The 23,473-nt window shown below is 41.5% G+C and overlaps 1 protein-coding gene across 2 annotated transcripts in view; it reads right to left on the reverse strand.

Annotated features, from left to right (window-relative positions):
• Window positions 1–23,473, reverse strand: part of DMXL1 (Dmx like 1) — a 367,266-nt gene that overhangs the window by 118,820 nt on the left and 224,973 nt on the right. For both annotated transcript variants that reach the window (XM_033929039.1, XM_033929038.1), the window contains exons 26-28: window positions 23,327–23,403; window positions 22,889–23,016; window positions 13,807–14,055 (exon numbers count right to left, since the gene is read on the reverse strand). In XM_033929039.1, the coding sequence (XP_033784930.1) occupies window positions 13,807–14,055; window positions 22,889–23,016; window positions 23,327–23,403 (454 nt within the window). The remainder of the gene's footprint in view (window positions 1–13,806; window positions 14,056–22,888; window positions 23,017–23,326; window positions 23,404–23,473) is intronic.

Below are 23,473 nucleotides of genomic sequence, written 5' to 3' on the forward strand. Positions count from 1 at the left end.
GAAAGCCTGATGCCCCACCCTGAAGGACCGTTCGCACCCAGCCCCCCCCCCCCACACACGGAGAAGCAGCCTACCATTGGTTCCTGATGCCAGTGAGCCCTGCTGCTTCCTCTGCCGGCGGTCCCGCCCCTTCTCTGAGCCCTGCGCTGCTTCCTCTGCCGCGGTCCTGCCCTTTCTCTGACGTCAGAGAAAGGGCGGGACCGCGGCAGAGGAAGCAGCGCAGGGCTCAGAGAAGAGGCGGGACCGCTGGTAGAGGAAGCAGCAGGGCTCACTGGCATCGGGAACCAACGGTAGGCTGCTTCTCCGTGCGGGAGGGGCTGGGGGATGAATCGGACATCGGGGGGGGGTGCGAGCGGTCCTTCAGGGTGGGGGTGCGAGCGGTCTCTCAGGGTGGGGGAGCGAGCGGTCCTTCAGGTTGGGGGTGCGAGCGGTCCTTCAGGGTGGGGGGGGCCAGCGGTCCTTCGGGGTGGGGCATCAGGCTTTCAGGGTGGGGACAGGACTTCAAGGGGGACAGGCAGACCTTTAAGGGGGGACAGGCAGAATCGGGACAGAGGGCAGGGCGGCGAGAGGAGAGTCGGGACGTCAAGGCAGGAGCAGGGCTGTGATTCAGGGCAGAGCTGCGAGAGGAGAGTCGGGACAGCAGAAGGAGGTTTTAATTCAAGGAGCAGCATGCGCGGTATACGCGTGTGCGCTATATATTAATTTGTTTACATAAATTTTGGTTTCCCGCGCACTATACCCGTGTGCGCGTTTTACACGGGTGCGCAGTATATGCGTGAAAATACGGTAATTAAGTTAAACATCTGTTCCTTATTTTAAAGCAGTTCCCAAACCTGCCCCATGGAACTATCTACCAGTCAGTGAATTCATATGTGATACATTTTTATGCAATATAGACAACACATGAAAATCTAACTCGTACATATTCATTGTGGATTTCCTGGTAAATGAATGGTTAAGGGGTTTCCCACAACAAGTTTGGAAATCACAATTCTAAAAATCTGCAAAGGTATTTTACTAAATCATGCATAAACGTAATCAGCCAGTAAATATGTTCAAGGAAAAAAATAAGGTGATAACACAAGGGAGTGCTGAAAAGTTTTCAGCCCAAACAACCAACTTCTAAATTCTGAGCGTTATTTTGCCACTGTACCTGAAAAGACTTATCTTAGTTTGTTAAGTGCCAATTTGCAGAAACAAAAAATTCTATGTTTTGACATTGTTTCAGAACATTGATTTAACCATACCCACGTTATTCTTTTTTGGTTGGGCTGAGAACTTTTCTGCATCCCTTTGTACATACATCCTATGCTCTTCCTGTGGCTGATGGAAACACACCAACAGAACCATGCAATGCAGGAAGTCACATTGAGTTATATTTTACTAAAAAGTTCCCTTTATAAGAACAAAAAAAAATACAAAAACAAGTGTACAGCTGGCAACAAAACTGTACTAGAGCCAGGTAGTCCATATCTGACAGGCTAGACGTCAAATATATTGGCTATAGGCAATGTCTGGCCTACTGTACATGACAAACATTCTCTTTAACCTGCACATTTATTATAAGTCCAACACATTGTTCATTCCCCCTCCCCACCTCCTGTAGCATAGGGATATTGAATGCAGTGGCCCACACCACCCAAATTTTGGGCATCCATCCTTTTCTCCTATGCATGTGCTGCTGCATCCCACTACAAAAGAATAGATTCTTTCAGCACTAACCACAGAGCCATTAAGCCTCTGTCCTTAAGCCAACATTGCATCCTTAATGTGACCATTTATTTTTTTCATTAAAGGGGGGCATCTATTAATTGTCAGTCTCTCCCCCAATCCTGCCCTAGCCCCGCCTCCAATCCCTCCTCCAATCTCTTCCATTCATTTTTCATGTACACATAATATCTTAATTCATAATGGTAACCATAAAATTAAAAAAAAAACTACAAAGCACACTATACGCAGAGAAAATGTTACTTATTTATATTTGGGGGTTTCAAAGATGTCAAGGCAGATGACTTTAAAATATGCAATGTCTCCTCAGTAACTATAGAAAAATAGACAAATATAGACAGCAGATATAAATTCTCAAAACTGACACATTTTGATCACTAAATTGAAAATAAAATCATTTTTCCTACCTTTGCTGTCTGGTGATTTCATGAGTCTCTGGCTGCGTTTCCTTCCGACTGTGTATCCTTTCTTTCATTTCTTTCTTTCTGCACTCAGGCCCAACAATTGTCCCTTTCTATTCCCTCCCTCTTTCCTATGTCCTTAGTGCCCCCAGTGTCTCCTTCCTATGCCCCCAGTGCCTCCTTCCCATGTCCCCCTCACTGCCTTCCAGACTTTGTCCCACCCCACCTCCGAAGCCAGCCTGCTTGCCTGTCTACCTCCTTCCCTCCCTGCTGTGCACAAAAAAAAAAAAAAAAGCCTCCCTCCAGCGCCCGATTTAAAAAAAAAAAAAAAAAACCTGGTCCACCGCCGCCGCTTACCTCCCTGCTGCTAATCGCGGTCCAGAAGCCTTTTTCCCAACTTCAATTCTGATGTCGGAGAGAACGTTCCGGGCCAGCCAGAATCAAGTTTGTTACAACAATGAAATATAAATAAACAGTATACTCTGAGGGTACTTACCAGAGATAGTAGATGTAGTAAATCATTCAGTAGAGGGAAACATTGAGCTGTCAGAATTACAGTACAGCAGTTTGAAGTACAAACAGAAATATGTACAGAGATATGTACAAGTAGATTGGTGCGATTATGTTATGTAGAGTTTGGGGAGGGAACTCGTGGTTTCTGGAAGGGTGAAATGCTGAGTAAGTTGCTGTGGAAGAGCATACTTGTTATGTATCGATGGAGCATATGTTCTCAAAATGAAAAATCTTCCATTTCTTTTGAAATCTGGGGTAGTTAGGTTCTGTCATGGTTGGGGACTTCAGTATTCACATTGACACTGCTCTGCATCTTCAGGCATCAGTGTTTTTGTCATTTCTAAACAACATCAATCTTCTGTAATTTGTCCACTTTCTGATGCATTCTGCGTGCAGATCATACTCTTGACTTAATCCTACTTCAACAGATCACTTCTCTGTCTGTCTTACATTTTCGATCGTTTCCCTTACCGTGCACAGACCATATTCTAATAACATTCTCTTTCCATGCTTCGTTTGGTTTTCCTTCCCTAAGGTCCTCAAGATGGCACAATATCCTATTTCATGATGAACCACCAGGACTCTTCTATTTGTTCCTCTTTTTTCATCTTCTTTCCTGGGAATATCCTCAGTCTGAATCTTGATGAGATGGGTAACTGCTGGAACTTTACGCTGAACCCTCATTTTTCTCCGATGTTCCACAATGGGCTAGCCCTCCTTCTGTGACAAACTTGTAAAGCTGAACACTAATGGTGCAAGCTCCAAAACTCAGTATCTTTGACCATCTTCAAAAATTACTGCAGATGTTGTTCTTTCCAACTTAAGCTAGCTAAGAAATCTTACTTTTCCAAGCACATTGCTAAGTCTAGCAAGCCAATATTTTATGACATAGATCTAATCGCGGCCCAGAAGCCTTCTTCCAGACGTCAATTCTGACATTGGAGAGGACGTTCCGGGCCAGCCAATCGCTGCCTGGCTGGCCCGGAACATGCTCTCTGACATCAGAATTGACGTCGGGAAGAAGGCTTCAGTGCCGCGATTAGCAGTGGCGGCGGACCAGAGTTTTTTTTTTAATCAGGTGCTGGAGGGAGGCCTTTTTTTCACGGCAGGGAGGGACAGGAAGCGATTGCCTGTCACGTTGTCCCCGCGCACAGCTCAGGGGCACTGTCCCTGAAAATGGGACATTTTGGCATCCCATAGAAACATAGAAGATGACGGCAGAAAAGGGCTACAGCCCATCAAGTCTGCCCACTCTCCTTACCCACCCCCTGTCTATGCCCTAATGACCCAATTTCCTTATCTTGACCCTCGTAGGGATCCCACATGGGTATCCCATTTATTCTTAAAGTCTGGCATGCTGTCTGCCTCGATCACCTGCACTGGAAGCTTGTTCCAATGATCAACCACTCTCTCTGTGAAGAAATACTTTCTGGTGTTGCCATGAAATTTTCCGCCCCTGAATTTGAGCAGGTGCCCTCTTGTGGCCGAGGGTACCTTGAGAAAGAAAATATCATCTTCCACTTCGACACGTCCCGTGAGGTACTTAAATGTTTCGATCATGTCTCCCCTCTCCCTACGTTCCTCGAGAGTGTAGAGCTGCAATTTGTTCAGTCCCTCTTCGTACGAGAGACCCTTGAGCCCCGAGATCATCCTGGTGGCCGTCCGCTGAACCGATTCAATTCTGCGCACATCTTTACTGTAATGTGGCCTCCAGAATTGCACACAGTACTCCAGATGAGGTCTCACCATGGCCCTGTACAACGGCATTATGACTTCAGGCTTTCAGCTGACGAAACTTCTATTGATAAAACCCAATATCTGCCTTGCCTTAGATGAAGCCTTTTCCACTTGATTGTCAGTTTTCATGTCTGCACTGATGATTACTCCTAAATCTCGTTCTGCTGAAGTCCTAGTTAAATTTTCTCCGTTCAAGAAGTACGTCCTGCATGGATTTCCGCTTCCGAGGTGCATGACCTTACATTTCTTAGCATTGAAGCCTAGCTGCCAGGTTGAGGACCAACTTTCCAATGTAAGCAGGTCCTGCACCATATAATTCTGTAAACTGCATTCACGTACTATATTACATAGTTTGGCATCATTGGCGAATAGTGTTATTTTACCTTGAAGCCTTTGAGTCAGATCCCCTATGAATATGTTGAAAAGGAGTGGACCCAGGACCGAGCCCTGCGGCATTCCACTGGTCACCTCCGATGTTTTAGAGAGGGTACCATTAACCACCAAGAGAGGGTACCATTAACCACCACCCTCTGAAGTCTGCCACTCAGCCAATCATTGACCCATGCAGTTAGTGTCTCTACTAACCCCATCGATTCCATCTTGCTTAGCAGCCTGCGGTGTGGGACACTGTCAAAAGCTTTACTGAAGTCCAGGTACATGACGTCCAAAGACTCTCCCAAGTCCAACTTTCTTGTTACCCAGTCAAAGAAGCTGATGAGATTGGATTGGCAGGACCTACCCTTGGTGAATCCATGCTGACTGAAATCCCGAAGATTCCATTCATTCAAGATCGTGTCCAATTTGCTTTTAATTAGTGTTTCCATGAGTTTGCACACTATTGATGTGAGACTCACCGGTCTATAATTCGCAGCCTCTGCCCTGCAACCCTTTTTATGCAGAGGAGCGACATTAGCTAATTTCCAGACCAGGGGAACTTTCCCCTTACTTAGGGAGAGATTGAATAGCTCAGCCAACGGTTTCGCTAGGACATCGCTCAATTCTCTGAGCACTCTTGGGTGCAAATTGTCTGGTCCCATGGCTTTGTTCACCTTGTGTCTTGCCAGTTCACTGTAAACTTCACCTGGTGTGAACTCAAAATTCTGAAACGGGTCTTCTGTGCTTTGTGTTGCCTTCAACTGCGGACCGTGTCCCGGAGCCTCACAGGTGAAGACTGAGCAGAAGTATTCATTCAGTAGTTCGGCTTTATCGGAATCTGATTCCACGTAACTTCCGTCCGGTCTTCTAAGGCGTACTATCCCGCCTGTGTTCCTTTTTCTGTCACTAATATACCTGAAGAATTTCTTCCACTCAAAGTTTTGCCTCCCTAACTGCCATTTTGACCGCTGTAGACCTGGTCCTATATTCTACCTTTCGCTCTCTTTTCTCCGTGCGCTTGTAGGAGAGAAACGCTTTTTTCTTCTCCTTAATGAGGTGCGAGATCTCCGCGGTGAACCATTGGGGTTTATTGTTTCTTTGTCGTTTATTTACTGATTTTATGAAGCGGCTAGTTGCTTCATGTATGGTTGATTTCAGTGTTAACCACTTAGCTTCTACATCATCGGTCTCCGCTTGGTCCTGCAGCGTCCGATGGATGAAATCTCCCATGCGTGTGAAGTCTGTGCCCCGGAAATTGAGTACCTTTGTTTCGTGTTTGATCTAGGGAAGCCTTTCCTAAGGTTGAACCATACTATGTTGTGGTCGCTGGAGGCTAGCGTATCTCCTACTGAGACCTCTGAGACGCTTTCCCCGTTGGTGAGTACCAGGTCGAGGATCGCCTGGGCCCTAGTGGGCTCCGTTACCATTTGTTTGAGACGTGCTCCCTTTATGGAGGTTAAGAGCCTCCTGCTGCCGCTGGTTGTCACTGAAATTGAGTTCCAGTCTGCATCAGGCATATTGAAGTCCCCTAGCAGTACAGCTTCTCCTCGTAGAGTGATATTCTCTATGTCTTCAATTAATTCTGCGTCCATGTCTTCCAGTTGTCTTGGGGGTCTGTATACCACACCTAGATACAAGCATTTTTCTCTGCTTCTTGCCAGGTTTACCCGAAGCTGTGTGTGGGGACAAAAGGACAGGGGATCTCAAAACGGGACGTATGGTCACCTTATGCATCCTGCCTCCTTTTAAACAAGATATGAGTCAGGGGGATAGGTCTTATTTTTAAATTTCAGATTTATTGAGAGTATTTTATACATAACAATGTGACAAAACACAATAGGTGCAACATATAGTATGAATAATAATAATATGGAGAGATAAAATAGATCCAATATGGTATAACTATAAAAAAAGAGAATATTAGACAAAGAAAATGGAGCGCAAGCTAGTGGAACACTAATGGTAAGATGGTGACTGTGAAACAAGAGACCATATTTTATAAATTAATATTTGTCCATTTGAATATTCAGCAGCCTTGCATTCAAATTTATGTACTCTAGAGTGCCAAAAAGCAATGTTGAGAAAATGGGCTGATTTCCAATTTGAAAGAATCATTTGAAGGGTAGAATATTAGGTAATTAATTTTGCCATTGATCAAGATTATTAGTAACAGATAGTGATTTAAAAATTATAATATCATCAGATATTGATGATGTAATACATAGAATTGTCTGTATAAATTTCCATATATTAGTCCAGAAGATAAATATTTTAGATTATGATAACATGTGTATTTGGTCCCCTAAATGAGTAACCACAGTGCCAACATAAGTTAGAATCTAATAAACTTGCTCTATGAAGCTTATTTGAGGTCCATGTTACCTTGTGAAAAAGGAAGTACATAGTCTTACCCTATCTACCAGCTTAAAACAAAGGGAAGATTACATATGTACCTACCTTGCTAATAATCTTCTTTTTAGGAGATAGGAACATCAGAATTTAACCAGTAGGTTTATGCACCTTCATCCGTGGGGTGGGTGCAGAAAGCCTCATTTGAATTTTTTCACTCTGCCTCCCTTCTCCCTAGGCTGTCCTGTATGCCTCAGTTCATATCAAAGCAGGTGGTCAACCCTGGAGAATAAACATAAGAGGGAGGGGGGAGTACAGGGACTCTTCCAAGAAACAAGTCTGTTCTGTTCATAACACAACAAATAACATCATTAACAATGATGAACATTTTACATTCCATAACAAGGCAGAACACAGGTCACCTACTTCAACGCAGCCTGCACTAACAGTCATGGGGTTGTATAGGATACTTCACTCAAAGGCAAGAGTAGGTATTAACTCTCTTCAGGAGAAGTGGGAATGAACCTGCACCAGCAATCTCAATAATGTGGAAAAAAAAAAGACCTCAGTGTACACCTCTCAGAGAGGCAAAGCCACTATAATCAAGAGGGCACACACTAATCCTAGATCAGAAAAAAACTCCACACATCATCAATATTGTTAACAGTTCATTCCCACACACTCCTGGAAAAGGAAAATAGTTTTTGGTGCACAATTCAAATCTCTATCATACCCAATTTGCATGGGAACCGTTCATTATACTGCATCAAAAATATATCTCCACTACTGGTGTAAATGGTCATATAAAGACAAGCTGTTCAAAAAAACCTGTATATAGTCCTTCAGCTAACTGCAGGCTGACTAACTAGAGGCCAAGGGAAGAAGCAAATTGTCCAGAGCTTCAGACAAGTCTGAGACAGAATGGCAGGCTAAAAATCATTTGATAGGGTGGGCTTCAAGACTGATGTTCCCATCTTCTAGAAAGAAGATTAACGAGGTAAGTACATAATCTTCCCTGCTAGTTTAATAGGAACAGTAGTCTTGAATCAGTGCACTGCAGTGCTGGTGAATGGAATGGAACAGCTGCTGTTATTGGCGTTTTTCAGCTAAATGTCCTTTTCAATCAGCTTTTGGTTTTTTGTTGGACTTTTGCTCTGGGCAAGATTTTTTCAGAAAGCACAGAACCAAGCCGGCTCCCCAGCCCAAGAGGAAATGGAGGAAGTGAAGTCTGAAGGTCCTGCCCCCTCCCCCGGTGCGCTACAACATGTGGTTCAAAATCGCTAATGCCACGCCCATCTGGCGCAATCAATATCCACATCCAACAAATTAGGGGCTGGGGAGTAAATCCCAATCGATTTTGAGTCAAATCGAGGGATTTTTGAGGCTGAAATTAAAGTTAGAAAAAAAGATTGATTTTAAAATCCAAGATGGCCGTTGTCACAAATTCACACCAAAAACGGAAAAAATAAACAAAATCCGTAAATAAAAATATAAATAAAATCCATAAATAAAAAAAGAGTGATTTGGGGTCTGGGGAGGAGGGGACCTGAGCACTACCCATAGAAACTGTGAAAAACAGAGTTTAAATCAATTTACAAAACACCCCCGAAGTTCCCATAGAAAATAATTGAGGTATTCACAGTCTCTGTAGTGCTTTTGCCTGTCAGCGTTTTTAAAGCAGCTGAATGGAGAAATGGGATTTTCTGCCTCAGAAACAGCTCCAAATGCAAGGAAATAAAGATCTTCGGACTGCTAGCTGACCAGAGACTGACTACACCCTCTCCCCCCCAATGGATCCTCTGCCATGCGGTCGGGGGTAGGAAAGGCAGCCTGCGCCTTGAAACCCTGGTGGGTTTCTGTCCAGACGCACTCAGAATGTGCTAGAAAGCTGTGACAGAGTCACCAGCCAGCAAACTCCACGGGTAGGGACTCTGGGTACTTTCAGAAGGTGGCACACAGCAGGCAGGCTGGCTTCACAGATCCACCAGAGTTTCTCTGTGAAGCTGCAGTCTAGCACCACAGGACTGCGCCCTTTTCTCTGACAGTGGACTACCGAGGAGGGGTCTCAAGGCACCGAAACCACTGAGAAATTAAGTTTAAGTGAAATTTAAGTGAAAAAATAAAACAGAAGCAGAGCAACAGCAATAGACTTCTACTCGGACTGTTTGCAGAAATTGAAACTAGGGTTGTTGCTATCTCCCAGCCTAAGGGGGTGGAGCATGTGTTTATTTTATTATTTATATACCACTTATATCTTAAGTGGTTTACATTAAGGTATTTTTATTATATTTCCCTATCTGTCCCGGTGGGCTCAAACTCTATCTAATGTGCTAGGGGTCTCAAGGAGCAGTGAGGGATTTGAACCTACAACCTCAGGGTGCTGAGGTTGTAGCTCTAACCACTGCACCACACACTCAGAAAATATGTGGATTTCTGCAACACCTGGACTACGGGTTGGGATTGAACACCTAGCATATGGAATCCGGAAGGGACGAACAGAATATGTAGAAGCTGATAAAGAAAAGACTGACTGGCTTAACAAATATTTCTGTTCTTTGTTCATGACTGAAGCGCCAGGAGCAGGACTGTAGAAGACAGATGCAAATAGGGTAGACCCTGATCGATTCTCAGAGGGTTGTGTTCATTAGGAGCTAGCTAAATTAAAGATAGACTAACCAATGGGGCCATATGGTGGACATTTGAGGGTGGTGAAGAAACTTAGGGAAGTTCTGGTGGTTCTACTGACTGGCCTTTTCAATGCTTTTCTAGAGTCAGGAGTGGTACCGGAGGACTGGAGAAGGGTAAATATGGTCCCTCTACACAAAAATGGAAGTAAGGAAGAAGGAGGAAATTACAGGCCAGTAAGTCTGACTTCTGTGGCAAACAAATTAATGGAAACACTTTTAAAACAGAGAATAGTGAAGTTTCTGGAATCCAGTGGATTACAGGACTGGAGACAACATGGATTCACTAGAGATAGGTCTTATCAGGCAAATCTGATCAATTTCTTTGACTGGGAGACCAGAGAATTGGATAGAGGGAGTGTGCTAGATGTGGTGTATTTAGATTTTAGCAAAACCTTTGACAGTGTTCCACACAGACGTCTAATAAATAAACTGAGTGTTCTTGGGATGCGCCCCAAAGTGATGCACTGGGTCAGGAAATGGGAGCGTGGAAGGTGACAAGAGGGTAGTGGTCAATGGAGATCGCTCTGAGGACTGGGATGTTACTAGTGATGTGCCTCAAGGTTTTCTTTGCCCTGTCCTTTTTAACATTTATGAAAGTAATATTGCTGAAGGGCTGACTGGTAAGATTTGCCTCTTTGTGGGTGATACAAAAAGCTACAACAGAGTAGACACCCCTGATGGTGTGGAAAGCATGAGGAAGAACATAGCAAAGCTTAAGGATACAGCGGTAGGATGACTTCCTTCGTCCTTGTTGTTAATACCCTTCTTAATAATACCCAACATTCGGTTTGCTTTCTTTGAGGCTGCTGCACATTGTGCTGTCGATTTCATTGTTGTGTCCACCAGCACACCCAAGTCTTTTCAAGGGTACTTTCCCCTAGCACTGATCCCCCCATTTTGTAGGGAAAAAGAACCCGATGTTCAGCTCCAAAATGGGGGGATCAATGCTAGGGGAAACTACCCTTGAAAAAGACGGGTGTGTTGGTGGACACAACAATGAAATAGACAGCACAATGTGCAGCAGCCTCAAAAAAAGCAAACTGAATGTTGGGTATTATTAAGAAGGGCATTACAACAAGGACGAAGGAAGTCATCCTGCCGCTGTATCACGCGATGGTGCGCCTGCATCTGGAGTACTGTGTCCAATATTGGTTACCGAACCTCAAGAAAGACATGGTGATACTTGAGAGGGTCCAGAGAAGAGCGACGAAAATGATAAAAGGTATGGAAAACCTTTCATACGCAGACAGGTTAGAAAGGCTGGGGCTCTTCTCCCCTGGAAAAGCGGAGACTCAGAGGAGACCTGATAGAGAAGGGCATAGAGAAGGTAGAAAGGGACAGATTATTTTGCCTACTGGGAACTACTAGAACAAGGGGGCACTCACAGAAATTGAAAGGGGACAGGTTTAGAACCAATGCTAGGAAATTCTTTTTCACTCAGAGAGTGGTGGACACCTGGAATGCGCTTCCGGAGGTTGTGATAGGACAGAGTACACTATCGGGTTTCAAAGAAGGATTGGATAAATTCCTGAAGGATACGGGGATTGAGGGATATAGACAGAGATAGGTTATGATAAGGTATAGATAGAAGGACAAGAGGAACAAAATGATTTGGACAAGGATCACCTTACAGGTCATGGACCTGATGGGCCGCCGCGGGAGCGGACTGCTGGGCGTGATGGACCTCTGGTCTGACCCAGCGGAGGCAACTTCTTATGTTCTTAATGGTTTGAAATTTGGCAGCTGAGATTTAATGCTAAGAAATAGCATTAAATAGTCTTTGTCATCTATGTTTAATTTTAGATATCTTCATGCACATTCTACTACATTTAAACTCTATATTAATTTTATTGTTAACCGGCCAGACATTTGTTTGATGGTCGGGATATTAAAAACTAATAAACTTGGAAACTTGGAAATACAAGATCATGCATTTGAGCTGCAGAAACCCAAGAGAACAGTACGGTTTGGGGGTGGGAGGTGAAGAACTTTTGTGCATGAAAGAGGAGCAGAACTTGGGTGTGATAGTATGAGATGATCCTAAGGTGGCCAAACAGGTTGAAAAGGTGATGTCGAAAGCTAGAAGGATGCTTGGGTGCATAGGGATAGGAATGACCAGTAGGAAAAGGGGGTACTGATGACCCTGATAAAATATTGTGTTTAATTCTGGAGATATAAACAGGATGGAGTCAGTCCAGAGAAGTGCAACTAAAGTAATTGATTGTCTATGTCATAAGGTTTAAGGGGACAGACTTAAAGATCTCAATATTTATATTTTGGAAGAAAGGTGGGAGAGGGGAGATATGATAAGAGATGTTTAAATACCTATGTGGCATAAATACACATGAGATGAGTCTCTTTCAATTGAAAGGCAATTCCAGAGTGAGAGGGCATAGAATGAGGTTAAGAGGTGATAGGGTCAGGAGTAATCTAAGGAAATACTTTTTTTTAAACCAAAAGGGTGGTAGATGCATGGAATAGTCTCCCAGTAGAGATGATAGAGATAAAGACTGTTTCTGAATTCAAGGAAGTGTGGGAAAGGCACATGGGATCTCTTAGGAACAGGAGGAGATAGTGGATGCTACGAATGGGCAGACCGATTTGTCCTTTATCTGCCATCATGTTTCAATATTTTTCTGTTTCAAGGCATGGCTGAAGGATCACCTAGGACATCCGATACCCTTGGATCGGCCTTGCCTGTGTGAGTACATTAGGTGTCTGAAAAGTATAAGTTCAGTGCTGTGTGAATGAGTAAGTGGATTTGAACTGATGGGTGCATGAGACTACATGAGTAGTGAGTGGGGGATTTTTACAAATGGGGCTCATTTTCAAAGTACTCAGACACAAAGTACCATAGGTTTCTTTGAAAATGAGCCCCTCTGTGTACAAGTCTGTACCTCAGTGACTGCAATGGTGTGAGTGTGTGTGCCTGTGAATGGGTACATTTGGGTAGATGGGTATGATTAAATGGGTAGTAATTAACTAGTTGTGGTATATCTGAGGAGGTGGAAAATGTATAAATGTGTGTAGCTGGGGGTCTGTTTGTGAAGGTGCAGGATATATTGATGCAGCTGAGTTCCTGTAATTTGTGCAATAAGGGAAGTGTCCTATCATCCTTGTGTCTGCACTAGCAACTGCTTAGTTACTTAAATAAAACGGTAATTACAATTTTCTTTTTTATCCTTATATGTATTAAATTTAGAAGCAGATCAGGACAACCAAATTTTAGTTTCATTATTGAAGCATTTAATGGAGTCACACTATGGGCTCCTTTTACAAAGATGCGCACACACCAGATTAGCGCACGTTATCCAAAAAACTACCGCCTGCTCAAGAGGAGGCAGTGGCGGCTAGCGTGCGCGGCATTTTAGCGTGTGCAATTCCGTGCGTTAAGGCCCTAATGCTCCTTTGTTAAAGGAGCCCTATGTCTTTTTTAAGAGATGCCTGGGCAGTTGAGAGGCTTTAATGTTGACTTTGCCTCCATCATTATTATTTTATTCCTTTCTAGGTATTAGCCCAGCCATCACAGCATTACATCCCTAATCAGTCAGTCCAGTTAAAATAGCATTTCTGTCACTGAAGTCCAACATTAAAATGAGTTTGACATCCTTTAAGCAAGCAACAGTTGCACCTAAGAGAAGCACTTTTGTGGCTGGCAAGAGGAGAAAAAGACCACTGTGTTCATGAGGATGACAAGACAATCACTAGTTTAATTCAATTTGTCACAAACTACATGACCTTATCAGCTTTAAACCAACTTTACAAGTTGTCAAGTCAAATTCTCTTAAAACTGAAATAGTTAAGTTTTGTTTAGAGAAAGTCATTCAATTTTGTATACTCAGATTAAAAAAAAAATCACATTTCATACTTTTATCACAATATAAATACTGTAAAACTTGCATGTTATAAATAGTAATTAGCACATGTTTCAGTACCAATTCATAGTACGCACGTCTGGAAAAAAAAAAGAATAAATTATTTGACATGGCAGTTCAAAAGTAAAATAGCAAACTAACCTGCTGTTGACTTCGACTGTGTTTGCTCCTTCCCTTGAACACAAACTCCTCCTCCAAATACAGCAGACCACATTTTATCATTAAGAGGATGTGCCACAATGCGGAATAATTCATTACTGGAATGTGTGGCAAGCCCATGGATGAAGAGACTTAGATAGACAGCTGTTAGAATTTCACAAAGCAGGATTGTAAGCCCTGGTTGGGCTTCCTCCCCAGCAGAATTCATAATGTGAATCAGAGAAGTTATCCCTGTGGTGAAAAAAAAAATCTTGACTGTCACAGAGATTTAGTACTTATAAAACCCTTAGCATAATACAGATAAAAAGAATTTGTTTAAGGATTTTGAAATGTTTCCACTCTTGCTAAGAGATGTATCCTGTGAACAGAGTGTGGCTACAGAAAGTCTACATCCCCTTTCAAAATGTTAAATGTATACTTTGGAGGAAAGGTGGAAGAGGGGAAATATGATAGAAAATTGGACTGTCTTCCTCCTACTGTAGCTTTGGAATCTGGGGCTTCTTTGCCGATTGAGTTCTTATCTAAGATATTGGGAGTCCTTTTTGATTCCTCTCTTACCTTTAAGGAGCAAATAAATTCCCTGGTCAAGAAATGCTTTTTTAGTTTACGAATGTTGAGGAAGATTAGACATCTTTTTCATCATTGACATTTCTCTGTCTTGGTCCAATCAATCATATTATCTCAACTAGATTACTGTAACGCTATCTATCTTGGCATCAGAAAGATTTGTCTCCAAAGATTACAATTAATCCAGAATACTGCTGCGAAGCTGACCTTTGGAAAAAGTAAATTTGACCATGTGACCCCTTTGCTCCTGAGTCTTCATTGGCTCACGGTTTATTTTAGAATTCAATTCAAATGTGCCTGCATTTCTCAAAATTTTATATGGCATTTTTATTCCCCTCGTTCTCTTATTATGGAATGCTTACATATTTTCCTTTGCAAGAGACATCTAACAATTCAAACTCTACCTTCCATCTAGAAAAGGAATTAAAGGAATTAATATTTTCAGTCATTCTCTGGCTTTTAAACTTTCTCAACTATGGAATGAACTCCCCTTAATTCTGAGGAGCCCCAGTTCTTTCCAATCTTTCCGCAAACTTCTCTTTTTGCCAAACATTTTGAAAACTAATCTCTTTGAAACTTTTGCTATTACTTTCTTTAGTTTTTATTTAATCATTGTAAACTTTCTTTAATTTTTATATAATTGTTGTAAACCGAGTCGAGCTTCCTTAGGTTGGTGACCCGGTATATAAAGTTAAGCTTTAGTTTAGTTTAGTAAATACCTATGTGGCGTAAATGCGCATGAGTCCTGTCTCTTTCATTTGAAAGGAAGCTCTGGAATGAGAGGGCATAGGATGAAGTTAAGAGGTGAGGGCTTAGGAGTAATCTAAGGAAATACTTTTTACAGAAAGGGTGGTAGATGCATGGAACAGTCTCCCGAAGAGGTGGTGGAGACAGAGATTGTCTGAATTCAAGAAAGCGTGGGATAAGCACTGGGATTTCTTAGAGAGAGGAAGAGACAACTTTTTTTCTGAGCACTCAAGTATGTATGTGCATTTAAATGGCTATGTGTGTATTTGGCGTAGTGCCGCTTCCAAGTTTATGTTTTTGCTTTTGCTATATCCAAAAGTAGACATATTGTGCTTTTGCTCTGTATAACTCAAATGAATGGCCTTTCCCATAGGTCCCATTTTATGCAGTGGAACCTATCTACTAATAAGACAGATTTTCAGAAAAGCCAAGCTCCTAAATTTGTGCCCATTTTCAGCTGAAAATTCATTTATTTTAAAATATATTTCCTACCTAAGACCTATACTAGTTGCATAGGCCTTAGGTGGGAAATAAATTTTAAAATAAATGAATTTTCAGCTGAAAATGGACACAAACAGCATCATCTAATTTCATAATCTAGATTCACATAATTTAACATAAAAAACCCTGCACAAATAGATGAGTTTTGAGTAGTTTATGGAACTGTTCAATGCTCTTACATAAACAAAAACTTTGATAACTTATTCTACAATCTTGTAGCAGCTACTGAAAATGAAGACTGACCTGTACAGTATTAATTATCAACTGAATGGTTATCTCAGATCTTAACTTCCTGCATGGCACATATACAGACAACAACTGTTGCAGGTAGCATGGCACTTGCCCATATAGAACTCAATGTACCATTATCAGCACTCTCCATTCAACTGGCAGCCAGTATAACATTTCAAAACTTGGAGCCACTTTAGATAACTTAAATGTTACATCCTTCAGCTAAGCAGACGACATCACCATACTCCTCCCCTTCGACCCAGAGCCCATCACTACAGAAAAACTGGAAATAACCCTAGATGCAGTGGAAAAATGGATGGTAGACCACAAACTGAAACTAAACTCAGATAAAACAAAATTCCTTCTGCTCGAAAAGGCCAAAACTCCCACCATTACAGAACTGAAAATTAAAAACATCAAATACCCAATACAGCCCGAACTCAAACTCCTAGGAGTAACGACAGACAGATGCTGCACAATGCAGTCCCAAATCAATAAAACATCCCAGAAAGCTTTTTTAATTATGAGAAATCTACGTAAAATAAGAAAATTCTTCGACCCAGCACAATTCAGGCTAATTGTCCAATCCCTAGTCTTGGGTCTATAGTCTTGGGTCTACTGGACTATTGCAATTCCCTCTATCTACCTTGTCCTGCCAACATGATAAAACAACTTCAGACTATACAAAACACTGCCCTCAGACTGATCTACTCCCTGAGAAAATATGATCATATTACAACTGCCTTCCTAGACTCTCACTGGCTACCTATGCAAGCACGAATTCAATTCAAATTCTACTGTCTATTATTCAAAGCATTAAACGGCTCCGCCCCCCCCCCCCCTATCTAAACAACTGCCTAAACCAGATCTTCACCTCAAGACAAAGAAGAACTCCGAACCCTTTTGCCTTCCCTCCACTCAAGGGCACTCAGCGCAAAAAGATGTTTGATAACCTTCTGGCGACGCAAGCAGCAAAACTTAACCACTCCATCTCCAACCTGTTGACGGCAACAGGCGACTTCAAAACTTTTCGAAAAGAAATCAAAACTATACTTTTCAAAAAATTTATCCAGATATCTTAACCCAACCCTTCCCCCTCCTCCTAGATAAATTCTCCCCCAAAACCTCCACTTAAATAATCTCTTCCTCCCCAAAACACCAACGAAGTATTCAGATCCCTGAAATGTAACATAATCTTATTTGTACTCTAACTGTAATCTATGTTATATCACACAGTAACGTACAGTCAATTTAATATCCAATTTGCAAGTTCTTCCGGAATTAATCCAGCTACCTCTCCTCCCTTGTAACAAAAAAAACAAAACAAAACCAAAACTGTTGTAACTTCACTGGAAATGTCCAGTTAGTTCTTTTGTAATCCATCTTGAACTGCAAGGTATAAGCGGAATAGAAGTCCCTAATGTAATATAATGTAATGTAAAATACAAATCGATTTGTTTCTGGCAATACTCTTGCTATTGCATTTTGTATTACCTGTAGTGCATGCAATTTACATTTTGTTATTCCCAAATATAACACATTGCAGTAATCGATTTTACAGAATACCATGCTCTATAAGACATTCTGAAAATCAGTCATCGCTATGAGAGATTTAAACCTCCTCAATAATGACTGCACAACTTGTGCCTCTTGAGCTTTCATCGTTAAGTGACAAACCCAATTCTTTCTTCACATGAATTACACGATCCCCCAACTGTACAATAGTGGGCCAATGTACCCAACCATTTCTCCCTATTATCATCACTTCCATTTTTGCTACATTCAAAGCTAAATTATTCTCTTCCTACCATCCTTCAATTACATTCATACAGTCAAGTTAATTGTTTAACAATCATCTGCCCCCAAGATAAAATGGGGGAAAAAACTGCATATCATCGGCATAAAGCCGATAGTGAATATCCAGTTTCTCAAAAAATCCTTCCTATGGAGGCCAGATACACATTAAAAAGGAGGGCCAAAATAATAATAATAATTTTATTTCTTATATACCGCCAAAGCCGTAGTAGTTCGAGGTGGTTTACAACAAAGAAGGGCTGGACAATCAGTGAATGAGTACAATCAGCGAATATAGATACAATTAAAATATGTAAGCAGGGAATAGGTACAATATAAGGGGTCAAATGTACGGTGAGCAGGAAGCAGAGGAATGACAAAAGAGATCTTGGGGGACAAGGGTCGGGTAAGAGGTCAAAGATTACAAATCGGTTAAATAGGTTAGTTTTTAATAATTTTCTGAAGTTTAGGTAGGATGAGGAGTGCGAGATAATATTGCTCAGCCAATCGTTTAGATGACCTGCTTGGAAGGCAAGTGTTCTGTTCAGGTATCTTTTGTAATGGCAGGCCTTTAGAGTTGGATAGCTGAAGAGATGAGCTCTACGGGTTGGTCTGGATGGACAGTCTAAGGTAAAATGGGGAACCAAGTATAAGGGGGCTGAACCAAGAATGGATTTGAAACACAGACAGGCAAACTTGAACTGCACTTTTGCTTCCAAGGGTAGCCAGTGGAGTTTTTGGTAGTAGGGAAGTTATGTGTTCCCATTTTTTTAGCCCAAAGATCAGTTGAATTGATGAATTTTTGATGATACGGAGTCTTTGGATGCTTTTTTTTTTTAAGGACCCCAGGTAGATAATGTTGCAGTAGTCGAGTAAGCGGAATGAGGTTGCATCAAAGTACTTTCTGATGGTTCTTAGTTTCCATAAGGCGGAGAAGCCTTTTCTGACTAGTAAGTCGGTGTGAGTTTCAAGGGTGAGGTTGCGGTCTAGTGTCACTCCCAGAATTTTTATGGAGTCTGTGACAGGAAAGACTTGACCATTCAAGGAGATTGTTAAGTCTTTGATTTTGTCGTTTGGACTTGCCAGGAAGAATTTGTTTTTTTTCTGAATTGAGTTTCAATTTGAAATTGGCCATCCATAGTTCGATTTGCTTTAGGATAGATGCCAGGTGATTTTTTGTCTCAGGAGTTACGTTGGTTAGGGGAAAGACTATGGTAATGTTGTCAGCATAAATATAGAATTTGATTTTCAAGCTTTGCAATAGGTTCCATAGTGCGGCCAGGTAGATGTTGAACAGTGTGGGGGACAGGGGAGAGCCCTGTGGGACTCCACATGCGTTTACCCAGATGAAGGAATGTGTATTGTCACTGTAAACTTGGTATGATCGTTTACTTGGGAAACCCTGGAACTATTTTAAAACATTGCCCGAGAGACCGATTGACTCCAAACAGTCTAAGAGGATGGAATGATCAACTAAGTCAAAGGCACTACTTAAATCAAACTGAAAGACTAGTGCACTTGTGCCCTGGCTAAACAGGCAATGGAGAGAATCTAGTAGAGAAGCAATAACAGTTTTGGTGCTGTGTCTGGGACGAAACCCTGACTGGTTGTCATTTAGAATGCTGAATTTGTCCAGATAGGTTACTAAGTCTTGGTTGACCAGACCTTCCATTAACTTTGCAAAAAAGGGGATGTTCGCAATGGGTCTGTAATTTGATGTCAGGTTGATGAGTTCTTTGGGGGTTTTTACAATCGGAGTGATTAGGATCTGGCCTAGGTCCTCAGGAAAAATGCCCGACTGTAAAAGGGAAGAGAGTCAAGTGTGTAACTTGGCTTTGAAGGTGGCAACTTTCATTACATTAGGTGGGCAACAGTCTAGTTTGCAGTGGGAATTAGCGTATTTTGAGTAGAGCATGCAGAATTGTTGCCAGGTAGGGATTGTAAAGTTGTTCCAGAGCAGATCAGCCCTAGGTTCGTCATAGGGATGAGCAACTGGGTAGTTCAGATGGTTGGTTGTGACGACCGATAGGGAGGATCTCAGATTGGAGATTTTGCTGTTGAAAAACTTGGCCAGGGTATTGGCCGGTGGAGGGGAGTCTGAGGTAGGGCGGGTTAGGGTCTGAATGTCATAAAGGTTGTTGACTATTTTGAAAAGATTTTTTGATGTCGGGGTTTGGGGAGCTGATTTTTAGTGCGTAGAAGTTAGTGCGTTTGGTAGTTAAGTTTTTTGTATTCTTTTAATTTTGTTCTCCAATTGGTTCTCTCTTTACTGTCACCAGATTTCAGCCATAGTCTTTCAAGTTTCCGTAATTCCCATTTCACTGATCCTAATTCAGCATCAAACCAACCATCCAAATTTTTGTTTTTCATTTTCCTGGTTTTAATGGGGGCCATTATGTTTAGGATCTGTGTGCTTGTGCTGGTCCAGGAGTCAGCCGTGAATGAGTCGGGATCCTTGAGACACTCCATGTAAAATGTCCACTACCTCAGATACTTCACTCCCAGTCAACATTCTCAATGATCTATTTGTCAAGAAGGAATGAAACCACTCATACACCTTTCCTTTCACTCCCCAAGCTCTCATTTTCAACAGTAACAATCCCAAATCTATGGAATCAAACGTACCAGATACATCTAACAATACCAAGCAAAAGTCTTGATCATCATCCATTTCATGTCTAATCTGGTCAAGTGTTAATATTAACAAAGTTTCCACCCAAAGTGCGGCTCTAAAGCCATATTGAACTAATACTGCCTTGATTGTTGCTGTTGTCCGGGTCTTGCCACATCTGGGTAGGAAAACCGACATTTCAGCCATCATGCTGTGGCTTTCTTCAGGGTATGTCATGAGGTCTGCAGTTTATCTTTATATATAGCGAGTCCACTGACCTGAATGAGAACAGGGAGGACCATTGGTCATGACTTTGAATTTTGGCAAGAAAATTCATTGGTCACAAATTTGAAATGTGGCTGGAAAATTTGTTAGTCTCAGGTTTGAATTTTGGCAGGAAAGTTCATTGGTAAGTTTTAGGGCTAGAGAGGCAGCATTTCTGCTGTAGCTATTAGCAAGAAATGTGTCATGGAGGGTATCCTTTTCTTTCTGAAGGCTGCCTGGGTCACAAACTCTTAGTGCTCTGTTCACTGGTGTGCATAGAACCCCTCTTTTTGTGGATGGGTGGTGATGTGACTCTGCATGTAGATAATGTATTGGTATGGGTGGGTTTCTTATATACCGTGTGTCCCAGGTTTCCATTTGACTGCTTTCTGATTATTACATCCAGAAAGGAAGGCATCCATTGGTTTATGTCTCCATGGTGAATTTTATGTTGGAGTGGCTGTAGGTCAGATGGTTTAGAAATTCACAGACTTTTTCCCATCCATGGTGCCAAATGACAAAAGTGTCATCTACATAGCGGATCCATAATTTAGGTTTGAGCTTGCCACTCTCCAGCAAGGTTACAGATACCTAACTTAAGTAAGACTTGTACTTAATATGGTTGCGACTTTATTTGATTTCACTGATCTGTATTTCCAGTGGCATAGACTCCTACAATTCTTCTGTAGCATGGCCACATTAATAGTGTGTGGTTGTGCATGCTGTACCTTAGAGGGAACACTAGTAGGGACAGTTGGCCCTTTTGTCAGCAAGAACCTTAAAATCTACAAGTTCTGAGTTACATACAAATCTGACAAAAACAGCTTTAAAAACTTAACTCATTTTTAACCCGGGGATTGCCTGTAAATAATGCAGTCCCCATGTTGAGAATGAGTTCCGTTTTTAAACCATTTTTAAGTTGAATTTGTATGTAACTCAGATCCTGTACAGTACACAGTCTATAAAAACATTAAAGAACATTAAACATAAAAGAAACAGTCCTCAAAATAAAGTACTGTAGTTTAAATAGAAAGAAAAGATAGGAGGTTTACACTTACTTTTGTTCTTCATACTTCCTATTGTTCCTTCTCCAGCACCACATCCAACATTTTTCCCTCTCATCTCTTCACATTGCATCTGTACCTCATGCCTCTTCCACCACGTCTAATATTTCTCTCTCCCTCCCTATGCTCAACAATTCTCTTCCAATTCCCTCCCCCACCTCAGTATATCTCTTTCCCTCGCTCCCTCCATTCTTCCATCCTATGTCTCAAGTTCATGCTCCCCCTCCTTCCATTCTGTGTCCCAAGTTCATGATCCTTCTCTCCTTTGTCTGTCTGTGCTCCCTCCCTTCTGTGTCCCAACTCAACCCTGCTCCTCCCTTCCTGTTCTAATACGCCCCTCTTCTTCTCTTCTGTGTCCCAAAATAGCCCTTTTCAACTTTCCCTCCCTCTGTGCTGTGTCCCAAATTTTGCCTCCCTCCCACGGGTGTTTACCTCCTCTGGCCGGCTCCCTCCTCCCAGTTACATTTGTCTTCACAAACTCGCGAACAAAGTTCCTACACACGGCCCGCGGCTGACCTGGAAGGCTTCCCTCTGATGTCATGTTGGTAGATGATGTTTAATGTGAGCAAGTGCAAAGTGATGCATATGGGAAAGAGGAACCCGAACTATAGCTACCTGATGCAAGGTTCCACATTAGGAGTCATCACCCGGGAACAGGATCTAGGTGTCACCATTGAGGATTTGATGAAACCCTCAGATCAGTGTGCAACATTTATGTTTGTATGTGCATATATATGCACACGTACATCATTATTTTAAACATTTATGTAGCATGAGTACCTAATTTGAAGAATTGCCCTTAAAATTATTTTGCTTTGAAATGACTGGGACACCCTCACCCAGGTGTTATGAATATGGTCTCTGCAGGATCCTGAATCTCAGTAGAAGACTACCCTACAAAGTGCTTGCAATGTGCTGCTAGGTTGGCCATTATCCATTTTGTCTAAACTTTTTCCATCCCATTTCAAAAGGCACTAAGAGAACAATCTGAATGATCATTACAGGTTTAATAAAAAAGCAAAGGTTTGAAAGATTTTTTTTGTTTTGAACAAAATGGCAACCACAGCAAAGAAAGCAATTATGAAAATTCTAGTGTGTATTGGTATACTGTACACACAATTTCCTAATCATAAAAATATCATATCATCATATCATCCTTGAAATAAAGTCCTTTTCACCTGTGACACCACATTCCTACTTTTCTATTGTTTTGTGTACTTAATATAAACCACTTGGTACAGAATAAAATAATTTAAGTAAAAATATTTAAAAAAATGAGATGTACCTGGCCACTGATAAGGTAATGTATTAGGAGTGACTGTTTCATCTAAGCTCATTGTTCTCAAAGGCTGTCGATGGGCAAGAAGCACACTCTGATATACCATACCAGTGAACTGGTTTGTTTGTGGTGAACTAGAGTTAAAGAAAGACATTACAGAGATGAATGAAAATATATCGCAATGATTAATAAATCAAAAATGAAAAAGTATTCAATTGATCCTCAGTGTCAAATTATTACATGTGTATGATACTATTTAATATTAAATTTCACATTTTTATTTTAAGACAAAAAATATTTAATATTTCCCATTCTAATATCTACTGAAAAAATATAAACCTAAAGGTAAAGGATTAAACTTAACCTTCAACAGTACAGAAACAACATCTACAGCCAAAAATACATTTTAGAGTTGGAAAAAACATATTCATCAATTGCACTTACTTGCAGCTATGGCCACCACAAAGGCACTGATAAATGCAAGCAGACAGGGATGCTGCTAAAGTATGCATTACATGTATCTGTAAAGCAGAAAAAAAAATTATTTACTTTCTGGATTTCTGTGGCAAATTAATTAGTTATTTTCTCCTT

This window comes from Geotrypetes seraphini, chromosome 1 (assembly GCF_902459505.1).
Source record: "Geotrypetes seraphini chromosome 1, aGeoSer1.1, whole genome shotgun sequence".
Lineage (NCBI taxonomy): Eukaryota > Metazoa > Chordata > Amphibia > Gymnophiona > Dermophiidae > Geotrypetes > Geotrypetes seraphini.